The 19,742-nt window shown below is 45.2% G+C and overlaps 1 protein-coding gene across 3 annotated transcripts in view; it reads left to right on the forward strand.

Moving 5' to 3' along the window:
* The window catches only part of GMIP (GEM interacting protein), a 588,802-nt gene that overhangs the window by 259,672 nt on the left and 309,388 nt on the right, over positions 1–19,742 (forward strand). For all 3 annotated transcript variants that reach the window (XM_069604014.1, XM_069604013.1, XM_069604015.1), the window contains one exon: positions 18,076–18,169. In XM_069604014.1, the coding sequence (XP_069460115.1) occupies positions 18,076–18,169 (94 nt within the window). The remainder of the gene's footprint in view (positions 1–18,075; positions 18,170–19,742) is intronic.

Below are 19,742 nucleotides of genomic sequence, written 5' to 3' on the forward strand. Positions count from 1 at the left end.
AGGGGTGTTGGTAGGTCTGGAAAAGATCTGGGGCTACGCTAATGTCGGGACTGTCGGGACTCGGGGATAGCAAGCATTTTGGTTGTGTCCCCTGAGATTCTATCCGGGACTACAGCTTAAAAACCAGGGGCTTTAGCCTCCTAAACCACCTCCCTAGCAACGCCTATGCTTACCTGCTTATTCCACTAAAGAGTTGCCCCCTATTCTTGCACCCCATCACTTCTCCACTCCCTGTTCTGAGCTTCCTGATCTTCTGGCAGCCAGAAAGGATGCACGGATTTACGCAGTCTCTCCCTCACACAAACAGTCTATACATCAGTCACCTGACCTGCCTACACCCTTCATCAGAGACCTGCCCAGGTATGGATCTGACTTCAAAGGCGGTGCACTGTGTTTTGGTGCAGCTGATTAAGCACCGGCCGTTTCGGCACAGTGCTTTGCCGCGCTCCAATTCCGGCGCGCCCTGTTGGGTAGGGCGCAGGGAGCTGTCGGTGCAGGGATAGCACTGCTAACAGTAATATCCTGGCGCAGAGACCTATCCGTGGCGGGATGTTACTTTTTTCTTAAATATATTGTCATCTTAAACACTAATAAATGCAGTGCTTTGGATGACAGTATATTTAAGCAAACAGTAATACCCCGGCACGGATGGGTCTCTGCGCTGGTCTATTAGTGTTAGCTGCAGTGCTATCCCAGCACTAACAGCTCCCTGCAACCTGTTGTCCGTGGCCAACAGGGGGCGCCTGAATGAGAGCTGCGGCGAAGACGCGGCGACGAAATGGCTGGCACCTAATCAGCTGCTCCATAATGTCTGGCTTCGTTCAAAGAGGGGGGTATTTTATGGTCTATCCTGTTTATCGGAACGGCCCACACAAAACTCAGCAGCGCTGTGTGGGCATTTACAGATGTTAATGTCACTCCGGTGGGCCCAACATTAGCTTCAGGCCCCACTTGTTGGACAATCCTGGCTAAGCCTCTGGTGATGCGCACGGATCCTGGTCTATCTGTAAGAGGAATGTGTTATGTAGCTGAACACATAATGTCTCTCCCGCTCTCACATGCTCCCGAACTACCTCTCAGCACCCATCCACATGCCAGCTTGACATGGGTGGCTAGCAGGGACTTGGCCACCCCTACCTACCTCGTATTGGCTAAAATGCATCCACGCCTTCTAAACCTCTTTGATGACTTTCCAATGCCTCGACTTCTGTCCACCGAGGGCGTTCAACCTACAGCGCGTCAGGACCGTAACAATGCTGAAAGGCGCTATACAAATGTTAGTTACGTTACATTGCATGCGGTCGAGGGATTCCGTGCCAGCGGCTAATTGAGCAGCTAATGTGGGGATGTGTGGAGTTTGAGATGGTGCACAAGACGGGTGAGGGGTGCACGCGGCTGCGTTTAGCACAGCGAGTGCTGAGTTGGCTGTGGTTTGATTACTTCCCCAGCAATTTCTTGTTGTGGGTCTCTCAGTCGTGTGATAACAGGGGACTAGAGAGTGGGAACAGTGCTTGACGAAGCACCAAACAGTGCACAGCAGCAGGGCTAGGGTTGTGAATCCATCCATCCTAAGTGTACACAGGGTTCCAACCAAATGAAAGACCAAACACTCTTTAGTGGTATCTATGGAAGAAGAAAACAGGTTCCATGTAACAATGTCGGAAGCAGGAAGCAAAATGAGTGGGCACCACTGGAAGATTAATCCACTTATTATTGATATACAAAGTCTCTAATAAATACCAGTCTTTTGAAAAGTAGTTTTTTGTGCAGGAGCAGGCTGTAAAAGGTTTGGAGACACCCAAGCCCAAAATAACAACTAAAGCAAGAGACTAGGTGAAATACCCAGTCATACAGCCGCTCTCTGGAATCCCAATCTGGGTTATGATTAATTGCAATTTTTCTGAACACTCAGTATAGACCTTAAAGGTAATTTGCACCTCCGCGATTCCCGGTTTCTTTTTCTTTATTTGAAGGGGTGCAGGTGACATCCCCGCAACCTGTCCCCATACATAATGCCACCATATATAATGTTGCCAATGGCTTTTCCCGGCGACATTATGTATGGGGCCATTATTACCCGATACCAGAAAACACTAGACGGATATACTGAACATATAAACTGTTGGTTATAGAGTTACGCATATAATGGCACAAAGTTCACGTAAGCACTTGACTTGCAATACGTCTCTAGGACAGTATATATTAAGACAGCTTGCTCATTTATTTATTTATTTATTTATTGGCTTGTGTATTACTTTCCCACTCGTAGGCCAAATGTATGACCCATTCTAGGTGGTAAACTCAGTACATTATAATGCTAAGGGGTGGAGAGGAAAGGGGCACCCTAGACCCCCATAAAACATTATTGAATTCCTATTCAGGACTCAAAATGCAGGACATGGAAAGGCGCTGTGATCCCCACAACCTCTCATACACAGTAAAGTTATCAATAAACATGGAGAGCAGACACTTACACAACCAGACCGATTAGGCTTAGTACCCGCCTCAGTCGGATAGAGTAACCTAAGACATTTCTGTGGCAGGAGTGCAGTGCAGTCATTTTGCACTTTTACATCTGCAGTTAACCCTAGGTGCTTGCAAAACGCCTAGTCTTTGCTAGAAAACTCCAGGGTCCCAGTGGAGACCCACAGAAAATGTAAAAATGCAAGAAAGTACCTGTTTTAGTCACTTTCGAAGGAGCTTTTAGGTTGTGTAAGTTTCCAGCAGAGTCAGTGGGACAGAGCCCATAAGCAGAGGCAAGTTACATTTCATTTATTTATTTATTTATAAGGAAGGAGGCCTCAGGATGCAGATTTATGTCCAAAACAAGAATAAACAGAGCAGGAGTTGGGCCAATGGAAGTCAACTGAGACCCACGGTAGAGAGGGCCCTGCAAAATCCCACTAGCCCAGCTCTCAGGAGACCCCCTGAAGGGTAATCCAAAGTATATACTATGATCCTAGGCCAGGTACCTATGGCATAAATCCCTGAAGATTTGATTCGAAGACTGCAGGAGTAACAGGTAAGTCCAAGGCTTCTCTTACAGGGCTTGGAAAAAGATCCGGTGCACCAGGGCTTGAACCCCAGACCAATGATGACCCAGATGAAAATAAAAGAGAAGAACAAATAAATAAATGAAGCTGCCCTGCCAGGATTGCGACCCACCAGACAGGGGCAGGCGATATGACGAAGAAGGCACCAAGAAGACATAGGAACCCGAGCAAGCAGATGTGCACAGCTTGAGGGGTACCAGTCAGCGAGCCAACTGAAAGCATTGTCAAGATGGGATCAAAGTTTGTAGGTGACCTGTTGATGGTTCAAAAACTAGCTGAAGCAGAATAATGGGGACGCGCCTCTCTTCCATGCGTCTGAGGTTTCCTACCATGCGGTAGTTGGTCAAAGAGGATTTTGCAGGAAAGCCGTGGCCTAGGAATTGTCCCAGCATGCGGAAGCCATCCCAGCCAGGAAGATTGAGAGGAGGTTAAGAAATAGCCCAGAAAGACCAGCAATCAAAAGAAGAACTCATAACTAAAGCAAAACACGCAGGGTCTACCTTAGACACCCTTTGTGTGGGCCTGGCCTAAGTCAACTCTCCAATGATACACCAAGGAGACACCCAAAGGGTTTGGCAGCCAGCCACGCCAGCTGGGGTTCAAAATCATCAACCACTCAGGTGCAACCACACTGGGTGTGTACTGGCACTGTCTGGTGCAGGGAACCATCCTGGTCCAGTTTAAACCACTCTAGAGGGTGCAGAGACTATAGCATTATATCATTGGTTATTTATAACGCGCTTAATACCCAGAGGTTTCTAGGCACGGACCCGGGGATCAAACCTGTGTTGCTCCGCGCAAGACGAGCGCGTTGCCCCTGAGCTATCCTCCACTGCACAACAGTCATTTCAGGGCTGCCGAATTACGCCCACAGGCACAGGAATGAGCCAAGAAAAGAAAGCCAACAGGAAAAAAGAAAAAGGTTCAGGGGCCGCAAACTGCGAGGCTATTATGCAAGTATATGCAAAAAGGACGTGCATACTCCTCCTTGGCACTTAAGGGGTTAAAGGAGACGACACCACCCGCAAAAATGGAATTCTGCACTAACAGCAATAACGCTGTTTTGCATTGCTTGTGTAAAATCCATAGCTTTTCGCGCTGCCACCTTTGCGATATGGGCGTAGACTACAAGGGCAGTGTGATTATTTAGGCCTGCCCTTTAATCACCGCCACCTGACTACAGCCACGACCTCCCCTTCTCATTCCCATTCCCCCCAAACACTGCTGGGAATGGAAAGTATGGTGGTGGGGGGAGGGGTCTGTGAGGGGGTAGATGAGGGCGGGGCTAACGGTGGAGTCATAGCTAGGAAGGGATAGGCTCGTAAATATGTGTACTAAACACAGGACTACAATAAAATTATCTTTTTTATAGCGAAGGCTTGAAATGTGAATATATCAGACAATAAACCAACCTGACAATATATACATTTCATTTTTTTACAGTAAAATATTGAGGAAAATCAATAATTATAGTGGTATTGTGCTCATCCTACGTGGACGTTTATAATTACCAAATGCAAAAAATGTGGAGCCTAAACAAATCTGACTGTAAGATAAAGACTGTGAGAAACACAATGAAAGACAGTGCATACTGCCCCCCGCCCCACTTCAGTCCATTTTTCACACAGCATGCAGCTATATGCATCGTTCCCATTTCTTATCTCTAGACATTGACTCCCCTTAAGGGAAGGGACAATAGGCTCGGATCCGCCTGCATCCATCTCACCTTAATCACACGTTGTGTTGCATTAAAGCTCGGCAAAGGCAACCTGAGCAGAGCCCTTCTGAGCGTGGAGTCCCTGCATTGCGAACAGCTGAACCTGGCGAGGTCAGTGTTTAACTGTCCGGGCATTCGCTTTTCATTTCCCCGTATTCGGAACTAAAAATAAAAGTTTTTGCAGGTTTTGGAAACTGGGGACATCCGGACCAATTGCAGCGCTCATTGCCAGATTACCCATTAGGTCAAGTAGGCACCGGCCCATGGGCCCCACTCCTTTTAGGGTTCCAGACAACAGACCAAAATAAAGCGGTGCAAAAAATGAAAAACGTATTAGGAGATCATTTGCGTGGGGGCGGGCTAACATTTCGACTGCCTAGGGCCTCCACAGGGTTTAATCCGGCAGTGGCAGCGCTGCTCATAAATATACCCACCGCCTGGCACAGCCTACTATCCCTTTTGTGGGCACACAACTCACAACTCCTGGCCTTCGTTATGCTGGGCTTTTTTTTCCGGCAGGATAGCTCAGCAAGTTATGCACTTCCTGCACTGGCTCTCTCTTCATTGTTCCCTGGTTGATATATTGAGTACCATTACATTTCATAGTACTATCATCTATTATTATAATGCTTAGAAGCTGGGACAATCTGGCATAAGGTGCTACATAAAGACGTGGTGATGTTATTATTATATGCCATAACCCACGCAACCACCAAAAGATAGAAGCATAACGTTCCCAGAGAGACGGTGCAGGGAGGCAGATAAATGCTCTTTAAGAGACAAATGAGCGGAGTTGATGAATTGTTATGACCTGCGTCATTGCGAGTATGGTAGTGTGGTGAAAAAGTGGTGGTTACAGAATGACCGCCAGAATTATACCGCAGCACCATATTATGAGTTTGGAGGTAATGCAGAGGAAAAATCTTGAGCCCTCGTTTGGAGGTATTTACTCCATGTTACCTCCAAAAGATGGAGGATTTTCTTTGGGCAGAATTACCGCCTGTGGTTATTGCCCCAAGTCCTCAATGAAGTACAATGGGATTCAAAAATAGGGACTAACTGTTCATTGCATCAGCAACTGTTCAGCAAATTTAATGCCAAAACAAGCGATTTGTATTGTTTTTTTATAACACACCTAATACCGTATTTGAGTCCAGTTTCTAAGCACGGATCTGGGATTCGCAACTCTGTTGCTCTGCGTGGTCTTATTTCTAAGTGCAGATCCGGGGTTTGAACCTCTGTTGATCTAGGTGGTCTTGTTTCTAAGCGCAGATCTGGGATTTGAACCTCTGTTGCTTTGCGTGGTCTTGTTTCTAAGTGCAGATCCGGGATTTGAACCTCTGTTGATTTGCGTCGTGTTGTTTCTAAGCGCAGATCCGGGATTTGAACCTCTGTTGCTCTGTGTGGTCTTGTTTCGAAGCGCATATGCGGGATTCAAACGTCTATTGCTCTGCGTGGTCTTGTGTCTAAGCGCAGATCCAGGATTTGAACCTCTCCTGCTTTGCGTGGTCTTGTTTCTAAGTGCAGATCCGGAATTTGAACCTCTGTTGCTCTGCATGGTTTTGTTTCTAAGCGCATATGCAGGATTCAAACGTCTATTGCTCTTCGTCGTCTTGTTTCTAAGCGCAGATCCAGGATTCGAACCTCTGTTGCTCTGCGTGGTCTTGCTTCCAAGACCAGCGCGTTGCCCCTGTGATATCCTCGGTTCACATGATGGGAACCGTAGCCGAGTTTATTGACATCTACAACAATAATACCAGTAATACCAGCAAACTCTTAAGGAGGCCCTTGGAAGTAACAGGCTCTGCCATGATGAGTGATTAGCCAGCAGAAAACCTCTCAAAAGGCATGGATTCAGGGCAGACTGTTAATATGCACAGGACTAGGGTAGGGGGAGAGGGTGGGCCTACTAGGATGCTCTCTGCTTACGCTCAGCCTATGGGGGATCTCAGCTACACTGCCATCCTCTGGGGCACAGGGGAGATGTATGTGTGGCACCCTCATTCATTGCAAAGATCTCAGACAAGTTTGCTCCTCTGGTCAGTCCTCCTTGCATGCTATTACATCTGCCAGAGAGTGTCTAATGGCAACTGCAGAAGTCATGGTATGTTATGTTACGTTTTTAAATTGTGCCAGTCATCACCATGCTGGAAAATTGAAATGTTGGTTGCTAAGTTAGAGCTTGGCACGCGATTGGCAACTACATATGTCTGTATGGCTCAGGTATTAGGCCCCGCCTGGGCTGTGTAAGTGGGGTGCCTCATAGTGAGAAAAGTGCAAACTCTCAGGCTTAGGCCCGACTCTCAGGGATATGAGCCTGATCCCTGGGCTCAAACATTTTTCTCAGGGTTGGAGAATGTTCCTCTAGTCTTGGTGGTTGTTGTAGTGTTTCTGCCTCTCTAGGGCAGATTCAGGCACTGAGTAGGAAAATGTGGAGACAGGACTAAACAAACCGGTAAGTGTGTCAAGGCAGCCTAGAGCTCTGTGAGTTAGGAGACATATTAGGGGGTGTGGTCACAGACAGTGTATGTTAGTCATCAGTGCAGAAATTGGACCGGATTTCTCCAGATTGGGAAATTGGCAAAATGTTCTCCCAGCTCCAGTGAAAAGAAAGCCCATGCCTCAGGTGCCGTAGTGGCGGCCGGCCACTATGGGCAGTGGTGGAGGCGGCTCCACCCACCCGTGCATGAATAAAAGGCTGCACAATCCCTGCGTCCTTTATTTTCATGGGGGACTGTGCTGCCTGCCTCTCTGCAGGGAGCGTGTACTCCCCTACGTTATTTCGTAGCAGCAATTAATGGGAGCCAGAGGGGCGTCGTAAGACTGGCCCCGCCGGCTCTCATTATTACGCCATTAGCATAGCCACGCTGCCTGTCAGGATGTGTGTCTAAGTACCCAGAGGAGGGGAAGGGCATCCGGTCCACCCCGTGGCTGCGTGCCCGCATGTGTATACATGCATATATGGATTATATGCATTTATGTATGTATTTTTGTGTTTGTTTTGTGTGAATGGTGTGTGAATGTATCAGGCCCCATCCCTTAATGTAGGGGTCCTTCATCAGGGTCCTTACATTTAGGTGTGGGTCTGCTTTCTTTTTGATTTACCCTGGATGCACACAGTGCCGTGCATCCAGAGTAAAGCAAAAATGGCAACCAAATTATTATTACATGGATGGAATGGCTTACATTGAAAGTAGGCAAGTCCATCTGTGTAATAACAAGTATCTTTGCTTTACCCATGATGCACAGTTACTGTCCATCAAGGGTAAAGGAAACATTATTTGGCTATACTGGCCTTCATTAAGGGCCGGCCTTTGGCTGTGAATTCTAAATGTGTGCCATGCTATGTTCAGTGTGAAAAAAACATCCTCTATTCTCTCTGGCACACTCTCTATAGCCATTCTCATACCCTCCTTCAACAAGAGGAACCCTCCACAGGCATCCTCTAGTTGCCAAGACTGGTACTCATTCAAAGAAACTTTCTCTCCTGCATTTGCAAGATCCTTCAGTAAACTAACAATGCCATTCTGGCATACTTCACAACAACAGTCTGCTGCTGCTGGTAACAATGTGCAATATTGTGGCAACTCCAAACTATCAACCTGCACTCTACTATAAATGCTAGTACTGTCAGTGGGCCTCATCACGACCTCGGCGGTAACGCTAATAGCGCGGGATCATGAGTTGGGCGGACTTGGAAGTCCCCATTCTCCATTGAGCCCATTCGGGAATGCCCCATTCCCCATTGGGCTCAATGGAGAAATTTCACGCTCATACCGCCGGCGGATTTCCCGCCGGCGGTATGAGCGCGAATTCTCGGCGGATTTCACACCAGCTCAAAGCTGGGTTAAAATCCGCCGAGGCCCTGATTCGGCGGACCCTTAAATCCGGCGGTAATAGCGCTACCGCCGGATTTAAGTGTTACCGCCGAGGTCGTGATGAGGCCCAGTGTATCCTCTTGGCATTCTAGCAAAGGTCAATGCATGAATCACAGAAAAAAATCATATCCCCTGTGCAGAAATTATGGTCAATTTGTCCTCTACATAAATTTCAAAACTGTCGGGCAAAACATTGTCACCTACTTTATAAGCTGGCAAAATGGTGCTATTACAATTGATGACATATATTTTCAATGTTTCGCCTCGCCCCACCAAATCAGAATGCAATGCTAAGTACTGTGTAGAAGCATTTCTCTGCTGGGACATTGTCAAGTGTACACCATCAGAACTGCAATGAATCAATGTGTACAATTCTCTCAACACATTCACTCCCAATAGGTTCACTCCACAATGGCATATCTGCAAGTGGCATTTCTCTGTAAAGGGATCAACACTAACATAGGACATATTTATGGCATAAATGTAACTCCTACGGAAACATTCTGTTTCCCTGACATGGCCATATCTGGAACCACTGAACTGTCAATGGAAGATACTTGTGACATAGCATCTATCACACATGAGTCTGCCCTAGCTAACTTCTTCTCCTCATGGGTAACCCATATCCCAACATTCTCTCACACTTACTGGGGCACTGATTCTGGGACCACTTCATATTTTTCAGTCTACCCCTTATTGCTTTCAGTCCACTAAGGTACGGAGTCATTATCATTGCATTCTCTAACCCTCTGGGTTTATTCTCAATAAACACATCTTCACAACACGTGTGATTTTTAACATCATGCATCTTTAAAAAATCTTGTTCTCTAGCCTGGCAACTATGTATGTATATTTAAAAACAAAACTATTCCAAACAAATTTGGAGCATGCTCACCTAATTTCAAAGAGAGTCAACTCGAACTCCGATTTCTGTGCCTGCTAATCTCATCCCTAAAAGAAAAAATGCAAACAGCATCCATGGCTGCAAACAACGTGGTGTTCAAAACCCTCGCCGTAGACGATCTCGGTCAACAAGTGGATCAGAAATAACAGCTGCTCCTTCTGCTTGGCAAGCATCCCTGCTGCTCTGGTCCGAATACCGTCCACGATCATCCTTATGAGGGCCCCCGTGCTGGCGCCATTTGTGAATTCTAAAAGTAAGCTATGCTATGTTCAATGGAAACAAAATATAACAAGAGAGGGAGAGAATCACAGAGACACAGGAATTGGATAATTTCAAAGCAAAATGTATCTTTATTTGTGCATGACAGCAGTCACTAGTCACTAACAATCCAAGCAAAAGCAATCACTCTCTACTGATGAGAGCTTGAGTAATTCTAACCCTCCCAGCTTCTCTCAAGTAGTGCTCTACTGAACACCATAGCACTGAGAGCTCCCTTCCAGCATCCCAACACACTAGCTCTTGCTCGCCACCTCGCTACCGAACACCAACACAGCGAGCTCTAACTCCCACACCCTAGCTCTAACTCGCAGACACACACGCACTTCTATTGAACAGAAAACCACAGTTATACATTAGCATCTGCTATGATGCACATTACATATATGCTTAGTAAGCATTTCATGGAAAACAGCATGTGTCTACCTACATGCATACATATATGTGTACTGGAACACATTGACATGACATATATAACATTGCATTCTAAGAAGAACACCATATCGTGGTGCAACATTCCTGTCTTTTCGCACATCGAGACAGTCTCGTTTGCAGAAACCAAAACATTCGTTCAGTGAAAACATTTCTCTGCAGCCAGCCAACCAAGGTTGTATCTCTCTGTGCTCGAAAATAGTTGATTCTCTGCCAAGACTGTATTTGTTATCAAAACATGTACACTGTGTACGACTGCTTCTTTCCATGCACAGCTAAAAAGCCTAATTCATAGGGACAAGACACAAAGCAGACCTCTAGCGCTTATAAACACAATACAATGTGCTATACAAATTGACAAGTGTACATAATTCTTCATGGCTCTCAGCAAATATTGAACCATGATAGCTTAGAACAAAACTATAGTGCTTAAACATGGCCTATGCTAAATGGATGCAAAATGAAGGAATACATGAATGGATTAGTGGATGTATAAATGGATTAGCTCATGCTAAACCTATCATAAATAAAATGCAGATTCACAAGGCACAGGTGTTCTAGGGCACCACAGCCTGTGCCACGCCAGCTTGAAGGAGCCTTTAAAAAGCTCCTTTGTGCTGGCCTATGAAAAATAAAAGGCTCCATCATGCTGGTGCTCTGGAGGCGCACTATGTAGGTGAAAAGCTTCTCCCACCCAGTAGGAGGAACTTTTCCCTTACTTTGGGCACCAGTAGCGCGCCAGCATCGGGGATCAGCTTTCCTATGGCAAAGGGAGTCGCTGCCACGCCATCTCGTGGAAGCCTTTCAAGGCCTTCCCCCAAGCTGGCGTGGAGGAAACACCCTATTTAAATGAAAAGTGCCCAGCTCTCGTGCTGGCACAGGGCGCTCCAGCACAAGAGCAGGGAGATTTTCATTTGAATAGGTCACTGATCCTATGCCAGCCCGGCATGGCACCAGGCTCCCCCAATCTGACGTGGTGGTGCCCTATTTAATTGAAAATCTTCAGTTCCAGTGCTGGAGCGGAAGCTTTTCACTTTAAAAGGGGTCTGACGGCACCCTATTTCAGTGAAAAGCTCCCCGCTCCTGTGTTGGAGAAGGGAGCTTTTCACTGAAATAGGGCGTGGCTGCCCAAAAATAAAATACTCTGGGCGTCCCCTTCTCCTTGGGGGGGGGAAGGAGGGCGGGACCAAGGATTGTGGCCAAACTTGCCATTTTTGCATAAAAGCAAATCGCATTTTGGCAACATAAGAATGTCTTGTGCACCCAAAATTCTCATTGCATTTATGCAAAATGCTGGTTTCAAATTTGTAATTGCTACCAATTTTAAATTTGAAACATATCTGCGGTAGTGATTAAGCAATCAATCCTTTTGAGTGAGCGATGGAAAATGGACGTCACAAAAGCCAGCCTATCAAAGAATTGTCTGTACATTGCAAGACATATATACCGTTGTGGACAGCTTTTGGAGGTGAGGCTGGCTGTTTCTACATTCAGTCGTGAGTCAAGTCTTCTGAAGAAGATCTGGGAGTTCCTTGGGTCGGCCCTTGTCCTCATGGCAGAAAAGCTTCCTGTGCCCAGAGCCTTTCTTTAGCATAGGGCGCCTCCCTGGTCTGGTGCCGTGGTGAGGCAAGCCTCACTTTATTTTTTGAAGGGTGGCTGGGTGACCGTTTTGATAGGGATAGGGTATGGATATCACTAGAGCGGCCTCTTGTCCTCTGCTGATGTATGTTTTCTGCTGACATGTTAATGAATGTTTAAATGCAAATAGTCTGCTGGCCCAGATGAGAAATCTGACAGGCTCTTGGGAGCCTCTCATTGGCATCAGAGCCCAGGGCTTAGCAGTGCTGCCTTCTTCCCTCATTGTGGGAGGCTAAGCCTTCCCAAGGCAGGAGCTGGCACCACCCTATTTAAGTAGAAAGACCTAAGTGCCACTGCTGGTCCAGGGGGTGCCACATTTTATTTGCCCGGAGCGCTGCCAGAGCTCAGGCCTTCCCTGCCTAAATTGAATGCATGCCGGTCTTTCTATGTAATAGCGCTTGTCTTTACCCTTGATGCACAGACAGTTAATGTGCATCAAGGGTAAAGCAAACATGGCAAGCCCCTATCGAGCTGACAATTAGATATGATTTGTGATTAGTTTGAAAGACAGGCATGTCATCTTATTTGCATCGCTCAGCTAAAGTGTGAACTGCACTGTACTTTTGAGTGACCCTTTAATAGGTCATTAGAAGTGATGGGATTGCACTGCAGAGCCTTGTGATCTTGGGCAAAACTGTTGTGGGAATGTGTGTTTACTAGCAGTGACTTTCTTGACAAATTGAAACATCAGGAATGAATATATGCAGTGATGGTGAAAAAACAAGTCTCTGGACTTCCAAGTAACCCAAATTGTATACACCTGCATATCAGTGCTTGGTTTACTTTCCGAATGTAGCATTGCTTTCAACACAGGCCCACCACTAACCTGTGTGCCTGACTCCAACGCTCTTAAATGTTTTTTTTGGAGATGTGACAGCAAGGCTATACACCTTTGGGCTGTGAAATCTGTCAACCTAAGGAGATCACAGTAGGTTCAAGCCGAAACAGGCCTAATTAAAGCCACTGTATGGGGATGAAAGGCTAACTTTGCATGAAGAAACTTCCTCACTTTAGTAAGTGGTGACCTGTTTTCTCAGTCTGCCCTGCTCGTGGGTTTTCGGACACATTTGCGGCCTCAACGTTTAGTTGTTTTTTTGCAGGTCAAAATCGCGAGTGACAGGGTCAGTTGGTGACGGGGTCAGTTGACAGCTCTGGTTGTTACTTGGCTAGACTTGTCCTACATTGAATGCAGGTCAGTGTACCCACATAATAATACTTGACTTTGCTTTACCCTTGATGCACTGTTACTGTGCACCTTAACTGCATCAATGATAAAAGCAAACATGACAAGTGTTGTCACTGGCCTACATCCAATGTTGGCCAGTCTAGCCAGTTGGATATACTTTACGGGCTGGGAGTTCTTATATGGTAATACTAACATATTGCTGCAGTTTGCATGGACATATATGGGCACTGACAGACAGCATGACAATAGCATATGTTGTAGGCAAAGATATAATGAAACTGCATTGGTAAATAGTCCTGATGATAGTTTGTATCTTTTGGGTTTTTCATGTGGTACTCTACAAAATTGATTGTGAACTGTATGGCTGTGTATCCAGTTTTTCACAGAAAGTGCTGTAAAATGTGCTATTTTAACACATTATTTTAAAATATTTCTGGGGGGGAGAACCCCCCAGTACCTGACTCGTTTGGTTCGGGATCCCTCGCTGCGCTCGGTCACTCACGCATATTAGGCAAATGCATTTCCGTCCCGGGAGCATAGCTCAGCGGCAACGTGCACGCCTTGGAAACAAGACGACACGAAGCAACACAGATTCGATCCCCGGGTCCGCGCTTAAAAACCTCTGGGTCTTTAAGTGCATTATAAATAAGCAACTAAGACCAACAAAATTACGCAACAAAGCCAAAAACAATTTCTGTAGCAGCGCCTCGATGCCCGCGGGCTGTGTGAGCGCTTTAAAAATGTAAATAAATATAAATGTACGCCACAACAATTCAACAGCCGCCACTGCTACTCCCAGGCGCTTAGAGGCAAGAACAGCTTTGCTCCAGTTTCCTTTGTTTTGCTTTGAAGCACATTAATATGTGATTAACGTTGACTGTCTGAAGACGCAGTAGCGGCTCTGTGATTGATTGGGAATACGTATTACTTTACATAGTGGTAATTGTAGGCTTCGATTCAGTATGCAGAAAATAATGCTGCATGCATACTCTGTTTGCTCATGTTCCTATACAATGTGAGGTTTGTTATGTGATTTTATGCACATTTCAAGTCCTTTCTATAAATTGGAAGTATACTTTATTTTAGCTCTGTATTTTTAGATCTCATTAAAAGCCTATCACTCAACCTAACATGACTCTACCCCTAGCCCCACCCCCATAGTTACGCTCCAACTGACCCCAATCTTGATACACTGTTACGGATGAGATTGTTGTTAGAAGAGACGTTGCAGTACTCCCACTACTTTTGGCGCCACCTAAGATAAAATCCAGATAGTGTGGCTCAGAGAAGTAGACCCTTTTATTTGAAGAAGAGGGTGTACTAAGGTGACTCATTTTTCTCAATTCTCACACTTCTTAAGCCCGCTATTTACAAATTAGAAAATTAAGGATCTATTTTGTTCCTAATCATGTACTTTGTGTTTTTCAGATACATTCATTATTGACATTTCGTGTATATTAACATTTGGAGAAGCCATTGTATTCAGAACACTAGATTTAGTTCTGAAATAAATGCATAAATAAATAAATGCATAAATAAATAAATAAATAGATCGTGTCCGGTAAGAGTGTCTAGACAACTCAAGTATAAATGGAACATTTCCAAGGCATTCTGATCTCTCGGATTTTTCTTTTTCCTTCTTCTTGGTCTTCCTCTTTTCATTACCTTACACACGATTATATGTTTTGAGTTGGGCTCAACGCATTTCCTTTTGACGTGCTTTGCTATGATGCGTGAAGGTTTATGTTTAAACTCGTTTTCTCTTTCTTAAGGCTCCGCTCTGTAATACTGTTATATGCTTATTCGTTTTATGGACTAGTAAACCACTTTCGTTTAATATATGTTGATGTAGGTTTTGTGCCTTGAGAAAGACCTCATCTTGATCGAAACACGTATCGGCAAACAGAATCACCTTCAGGTGTATCACATTAGGCCTTAGAACTGAAGTCGGCTCGAAGAGTTTTTGCTCATTGTATGACTAGAATTAGTACAGAATTTGAGCTTTGTGAAGCAGCATTTATGGATAATTATAGTTTTTCTATCAGGGCGACTGAATCATAGCTGGCGCGCAAGCACACAACTTTATTCTGAGACAGCCATGTGAATAAACCGATAACTATGACATCACAGGGTAAAGCAAACCAGCAGGACATAATAGAGCATTTTCACATCAGTGTTACCTAAAATAGGGGGACATTATGTCAGAAAGCTATGTGTACAGAGCATGGTGACACCAGAGGGTGATGTAAACTATCAAGAGATTGCGACACAGAGGGAAATGTAAAAACATAGAGCATGTTCATATCACAATGTTATCTAGACACAGGAACATTGTGATGTCAGAGAGTTACGGGAACAGAGCATGGTGACACCAGAGGGTGATGTGACCTAGCAGGAGATTGTGACACAGAGAAATATGTAAACTACACAAGCATGTTCACATCACAGTGTTATCTAAGCTAGAGGAGCATTACAGTGGCCAAGAGCCATGTGAGCAAAGTACTGTGACATAAGAAGATGATGTAAACTTGCAGGACATTGTGACACAGAGGAGCATGTAAACAAATAGAGCATGTTCATATCACAATGTTATCTAGACACAGGAACATTCTGATGTCAGAAAGTTACGGGAACAGAGCATAGTGACATCCAAGGTTGATGTCAACTAGCAGGAGATTGTGACTCAGAGGAATATGTAAACAGTTTACAGTGGCCAAGAGCCATGTGAGCAAAGTACTGTGACATAAGAAGATGATGTAAACTTGCAGGACATTGTGACACAGAGGAATATGTAAAGAAATAGAGCATGTTCATATCACAATGTTATCTAGACACAGGAACATTGTGATGTTAGAAAGTTACGGGAACAGAGCATAGTGACATCCAAGGTTGATGTCAACTAGCAGGGGATTGTGACACAGAGGAATATGTAAACAGTTTACAGTGGCCAAGAGCCATGTGAGCAAAGTACTGTGACATAAGAAGATGATGTAAACTTGCAGGACATTGTGACACAGAGGAATATGTAAAGAAATAGAGCATGTTCATATCACAATGTTATCTAGACACAGGAACATTGTGATGTTAGAAAGTTACGGGAACAGAGCATAGTGACATCCAAGGTTGATGTCAACTAGCAGGGGATTGTGACACAGAGGAATATGTTAACAGTTTACAGTGGCCAAGAGCCATGTGAGCAAAGTACTGTGACATAAGAAGATGATGTAAACTTGCAGGACATTGTGACACAGAGGAGTATGTAAACAAATAGAACATGTTCATATCACAGTGTTATCTAGACACAGGGACATTGTGATGTTAGAAAGTTACGGGAACAGAGCATAGTGACATCCAAGGTTGATGTCAACTAGCAGCAGATTGTGACACAGAGGAATATGTGAACAAAAATAGCAGGTTCACATCGCAGTGTTATCTAAACTAGGGGAACATTACAGTGGCCAAGAGCCATGTGAACAAAGCACTGTGACATAAGCAAATAGAGCATGTTCACATCAGTGCTACCTAACCTAGGGGAACATTATAATGTAAGAGACCTATGTGGATGGAGCATAGTGACATCAGAGGGTGATATAAAATAGCAGCAGATTGTGATACAGAACTATGTAAACAAACAGAGCATGTTTACATCCGAGGGGTATGTAGTCCAAGGGAACATTATAATGTCAGAAAGCTATGCGAACAGAGCATGGTGACACCAGAGGGTGATGTAAACTAGCAGGATATTGTGACACATAGGAATATGTAAACAAATAAAGCATGTTCACATCGCAGTGTGTATCTAAACTAGGGTGAACATAATGTCAGAGAGCTATGTGGGCCATGCATTGTGACAGAGGGTGATGTAAACTAGCAGTGGCTTGTGATACAGGGATATGTAAACAAACGGAGCATGTTTACATCCGAGAGGTATGTAGTCTAAGGGAACATTGTGATGTCAGAGAGCTATGAGACCAGAGCATGGTGATATCGGAGGGTTATGTAAACTAGCAGGAAATGTGTAACACAGAGGGATATGTAAAGAACTAAAGCATGTTCACATCGCAGTGTTTATGTAAACTAGGGGGAACATTATAATGTCAGAGAGCTATGTGGGCTGAGCATGGTGACACCAGAGGGTGATGTAAACAAGAAGCAGATTGGGATGCAGGGATATTTAAACAAACGGAGCATGTTCACATCACAGTGTTATCTAACGGGTACATTATGATGCCAGAGAGCTATGTGAACCGAGCTTGGATATATCAGAGGGGGATGTAAACTAGCAGGAAATTGTGACACAGAGGGATGGGCAAACAAATATAGCATGTTCACGCCACAGTGTTTATCGAAACACTGCAAACGTTATGATGCCAGAGAGCTATGTGAACAGAGCATGGTGCCACCAGAGTGATGTAAACTAGGAGCAGATTGTGATACGGGGATTTGTAAACAAACAGCATGTTCACATCACAGTGCTATGTATGGGAACATTATGATGTCATTAAACTATTTGAATGAATGAAGCACTGTGACACAGGAATATGTACCAAAATAAAACATGATTACACCGGGAACTAATGTAAACAAGGAGGGTTTTGTATCGCTCTCCGAGAATTCTACCGATATCAACTTTAATCCAGTGTAAACAATATCACTAATACATTAGTTCCTCTGCTAGTATACATCGTGAGTATCATTTGCACGAGCCGTCTTCTTATCGCGTTATTATATACTAACTGCTGTATTATGGTTTATTATTAACGCAATGATTGCTATTATTGTGTGTGCCATGCCTGTTCTTCCGGTCTGCATCTGCACTGGCCTGCTCTCCGAGTCCTTCTTCCGCATTCTCTTGCTGTTCCGGGTCCTTTCCAGCCTATCGGTGAAGCCCGCCCGACTCCTGCTGTTTGCTGGGCCTTGTCCAGTCTTGCTCTGCTCAGGCATGCCATCCTAACATGAGTGAGCTAGTAACACTGATCTGTTCTTCGCAGGCCTCAGCTATCAAGCGCCTACTACGGAGAACAGGAAGCGCTACAGCGAGATCTTCAGGGGCCTGGACGACTTGGAAATCTGTCTTGGAAATGAGTGAGTAGATGCTTCCTTTATCCCCCACACAAGTGAAAATGACTGTGTCACCTGGCAACCCTCCCTTACCACGCCCACACAATTCAAGATTGCCTTGCCATCCTTACACCTCCATGTAACAGACGATTCATGTTTACCCCTTACCAGCCCAGACACTTTAAGATAGCTCTGGCCCCACTCCACGCAAGTGAATATTACTCTGCCCCCCCACCCCCTTACAACCCCCATACAAGTGAAGGTTATTCTGGCCAATTTAACGACGCCCCTGCCACACAACACGAGAGAGAAGACCACTCTGCTCTGGAACCTTTACCAGCCCCATACATGAAGATACCTATACAGCTCGTACTACCCCCACACACAAGTGAAGATACCTCTAGCACCCTTACTACCACTACACAAGTCAAGATACCTCTAGCACCCTTACTACACCTACACAAGCGAGGATACCTCTAGAACCCTTACTACGCCCACACAAGTGAAGATACTTCTAGCACCCTTACTACATCTACACAAGTGAAGAAACTTCTAGCAACCTTACTAGCACTACACAAGTGAAGATACCTCTAGCACCCTTACTACACCTACACAAGTGAGGATACCTCTAGAACCCTTACTATGCCCACACAAGTGAGGATACCTCTAGAACCCTTACTACGCCCACACAAGTGAAGATACCCCTAGCACCCTTACTACCACTACACAAGTGGAGATACCTTTAGCACCCGTACTACCCACACACAAGTCAAGATACCACTAGCACCTGTACTACCCACACAGAAGTGAAGATAGCTCTAGCGCCCTTACTACCCCCACACAAGTGAAGATACCACTAGCACCTGTACTACCCACACATAAGTGAAGATACCACTAGCACCCGTACTACCCACACACAAGTGAAGATAGTTCTAGTGCCCTTACTACCCTCACACAAGTGACAATACCACTAGCACCCGTACTATCCACACACAAGTGAAGATACCACTAGCACCTGTACTACCCAGACACAAGTGAAGATACCTCTAGCACCCTTACTACCCCCACACAAGGGAAAATACCAGTAGCACCCATACTACCCACAAACAAGTGAAGATACCACTAGCCCCCTTACTACCCGCACACAAGTGAAGATAGCTCTATTGCCCTTACTACCCCCACACAAGTGAAAATACCACTAGCACCTGTACTACCCACACACAAGTGAAGACACCACTAGCACCTGTACTACCCAGACACAAGTGAAGATACCACTAGCACCTGTACTACCCAGACACAAGTGAAGATACCTCTAGCACCCTTACTACCCCCACACAAGTGAAAATACCACTAGCACCCGTACTACCCACAAACAAGTGAAGATACCACTAGCCCCCTTACTACCCGCACACAAGTGAGGATACCTCTAGCACCCTTACTACCCCTACACAAGTGTGGATACCTCTAGCACTCTTACTACCTGCACACAAATGAGGATACCTCTAGCACCCGTACTACCCACACACAAGTGAAGATAGCTCTAGCGCCATTACTACCCCCACACAAGTGAGGATACCTCTAGCACCCTTACTAACCA

The sequence above is a fragment of the Ambystoma mexicanum genome, chromosome 3q (genome assembly GCF_040938575.1).
Source record: "Ambystoma mexicanum isolate Mex_15411 chromosome 3q, UKY_AmexF1_1, whole genome shotgun sequence".
Lineage (NCBI taxonomy): Eukaryota > Metazoa > Chordata > Amphibia > Caudata > Ambystomatidae > Ambystoma > Ambystoma mexicanum.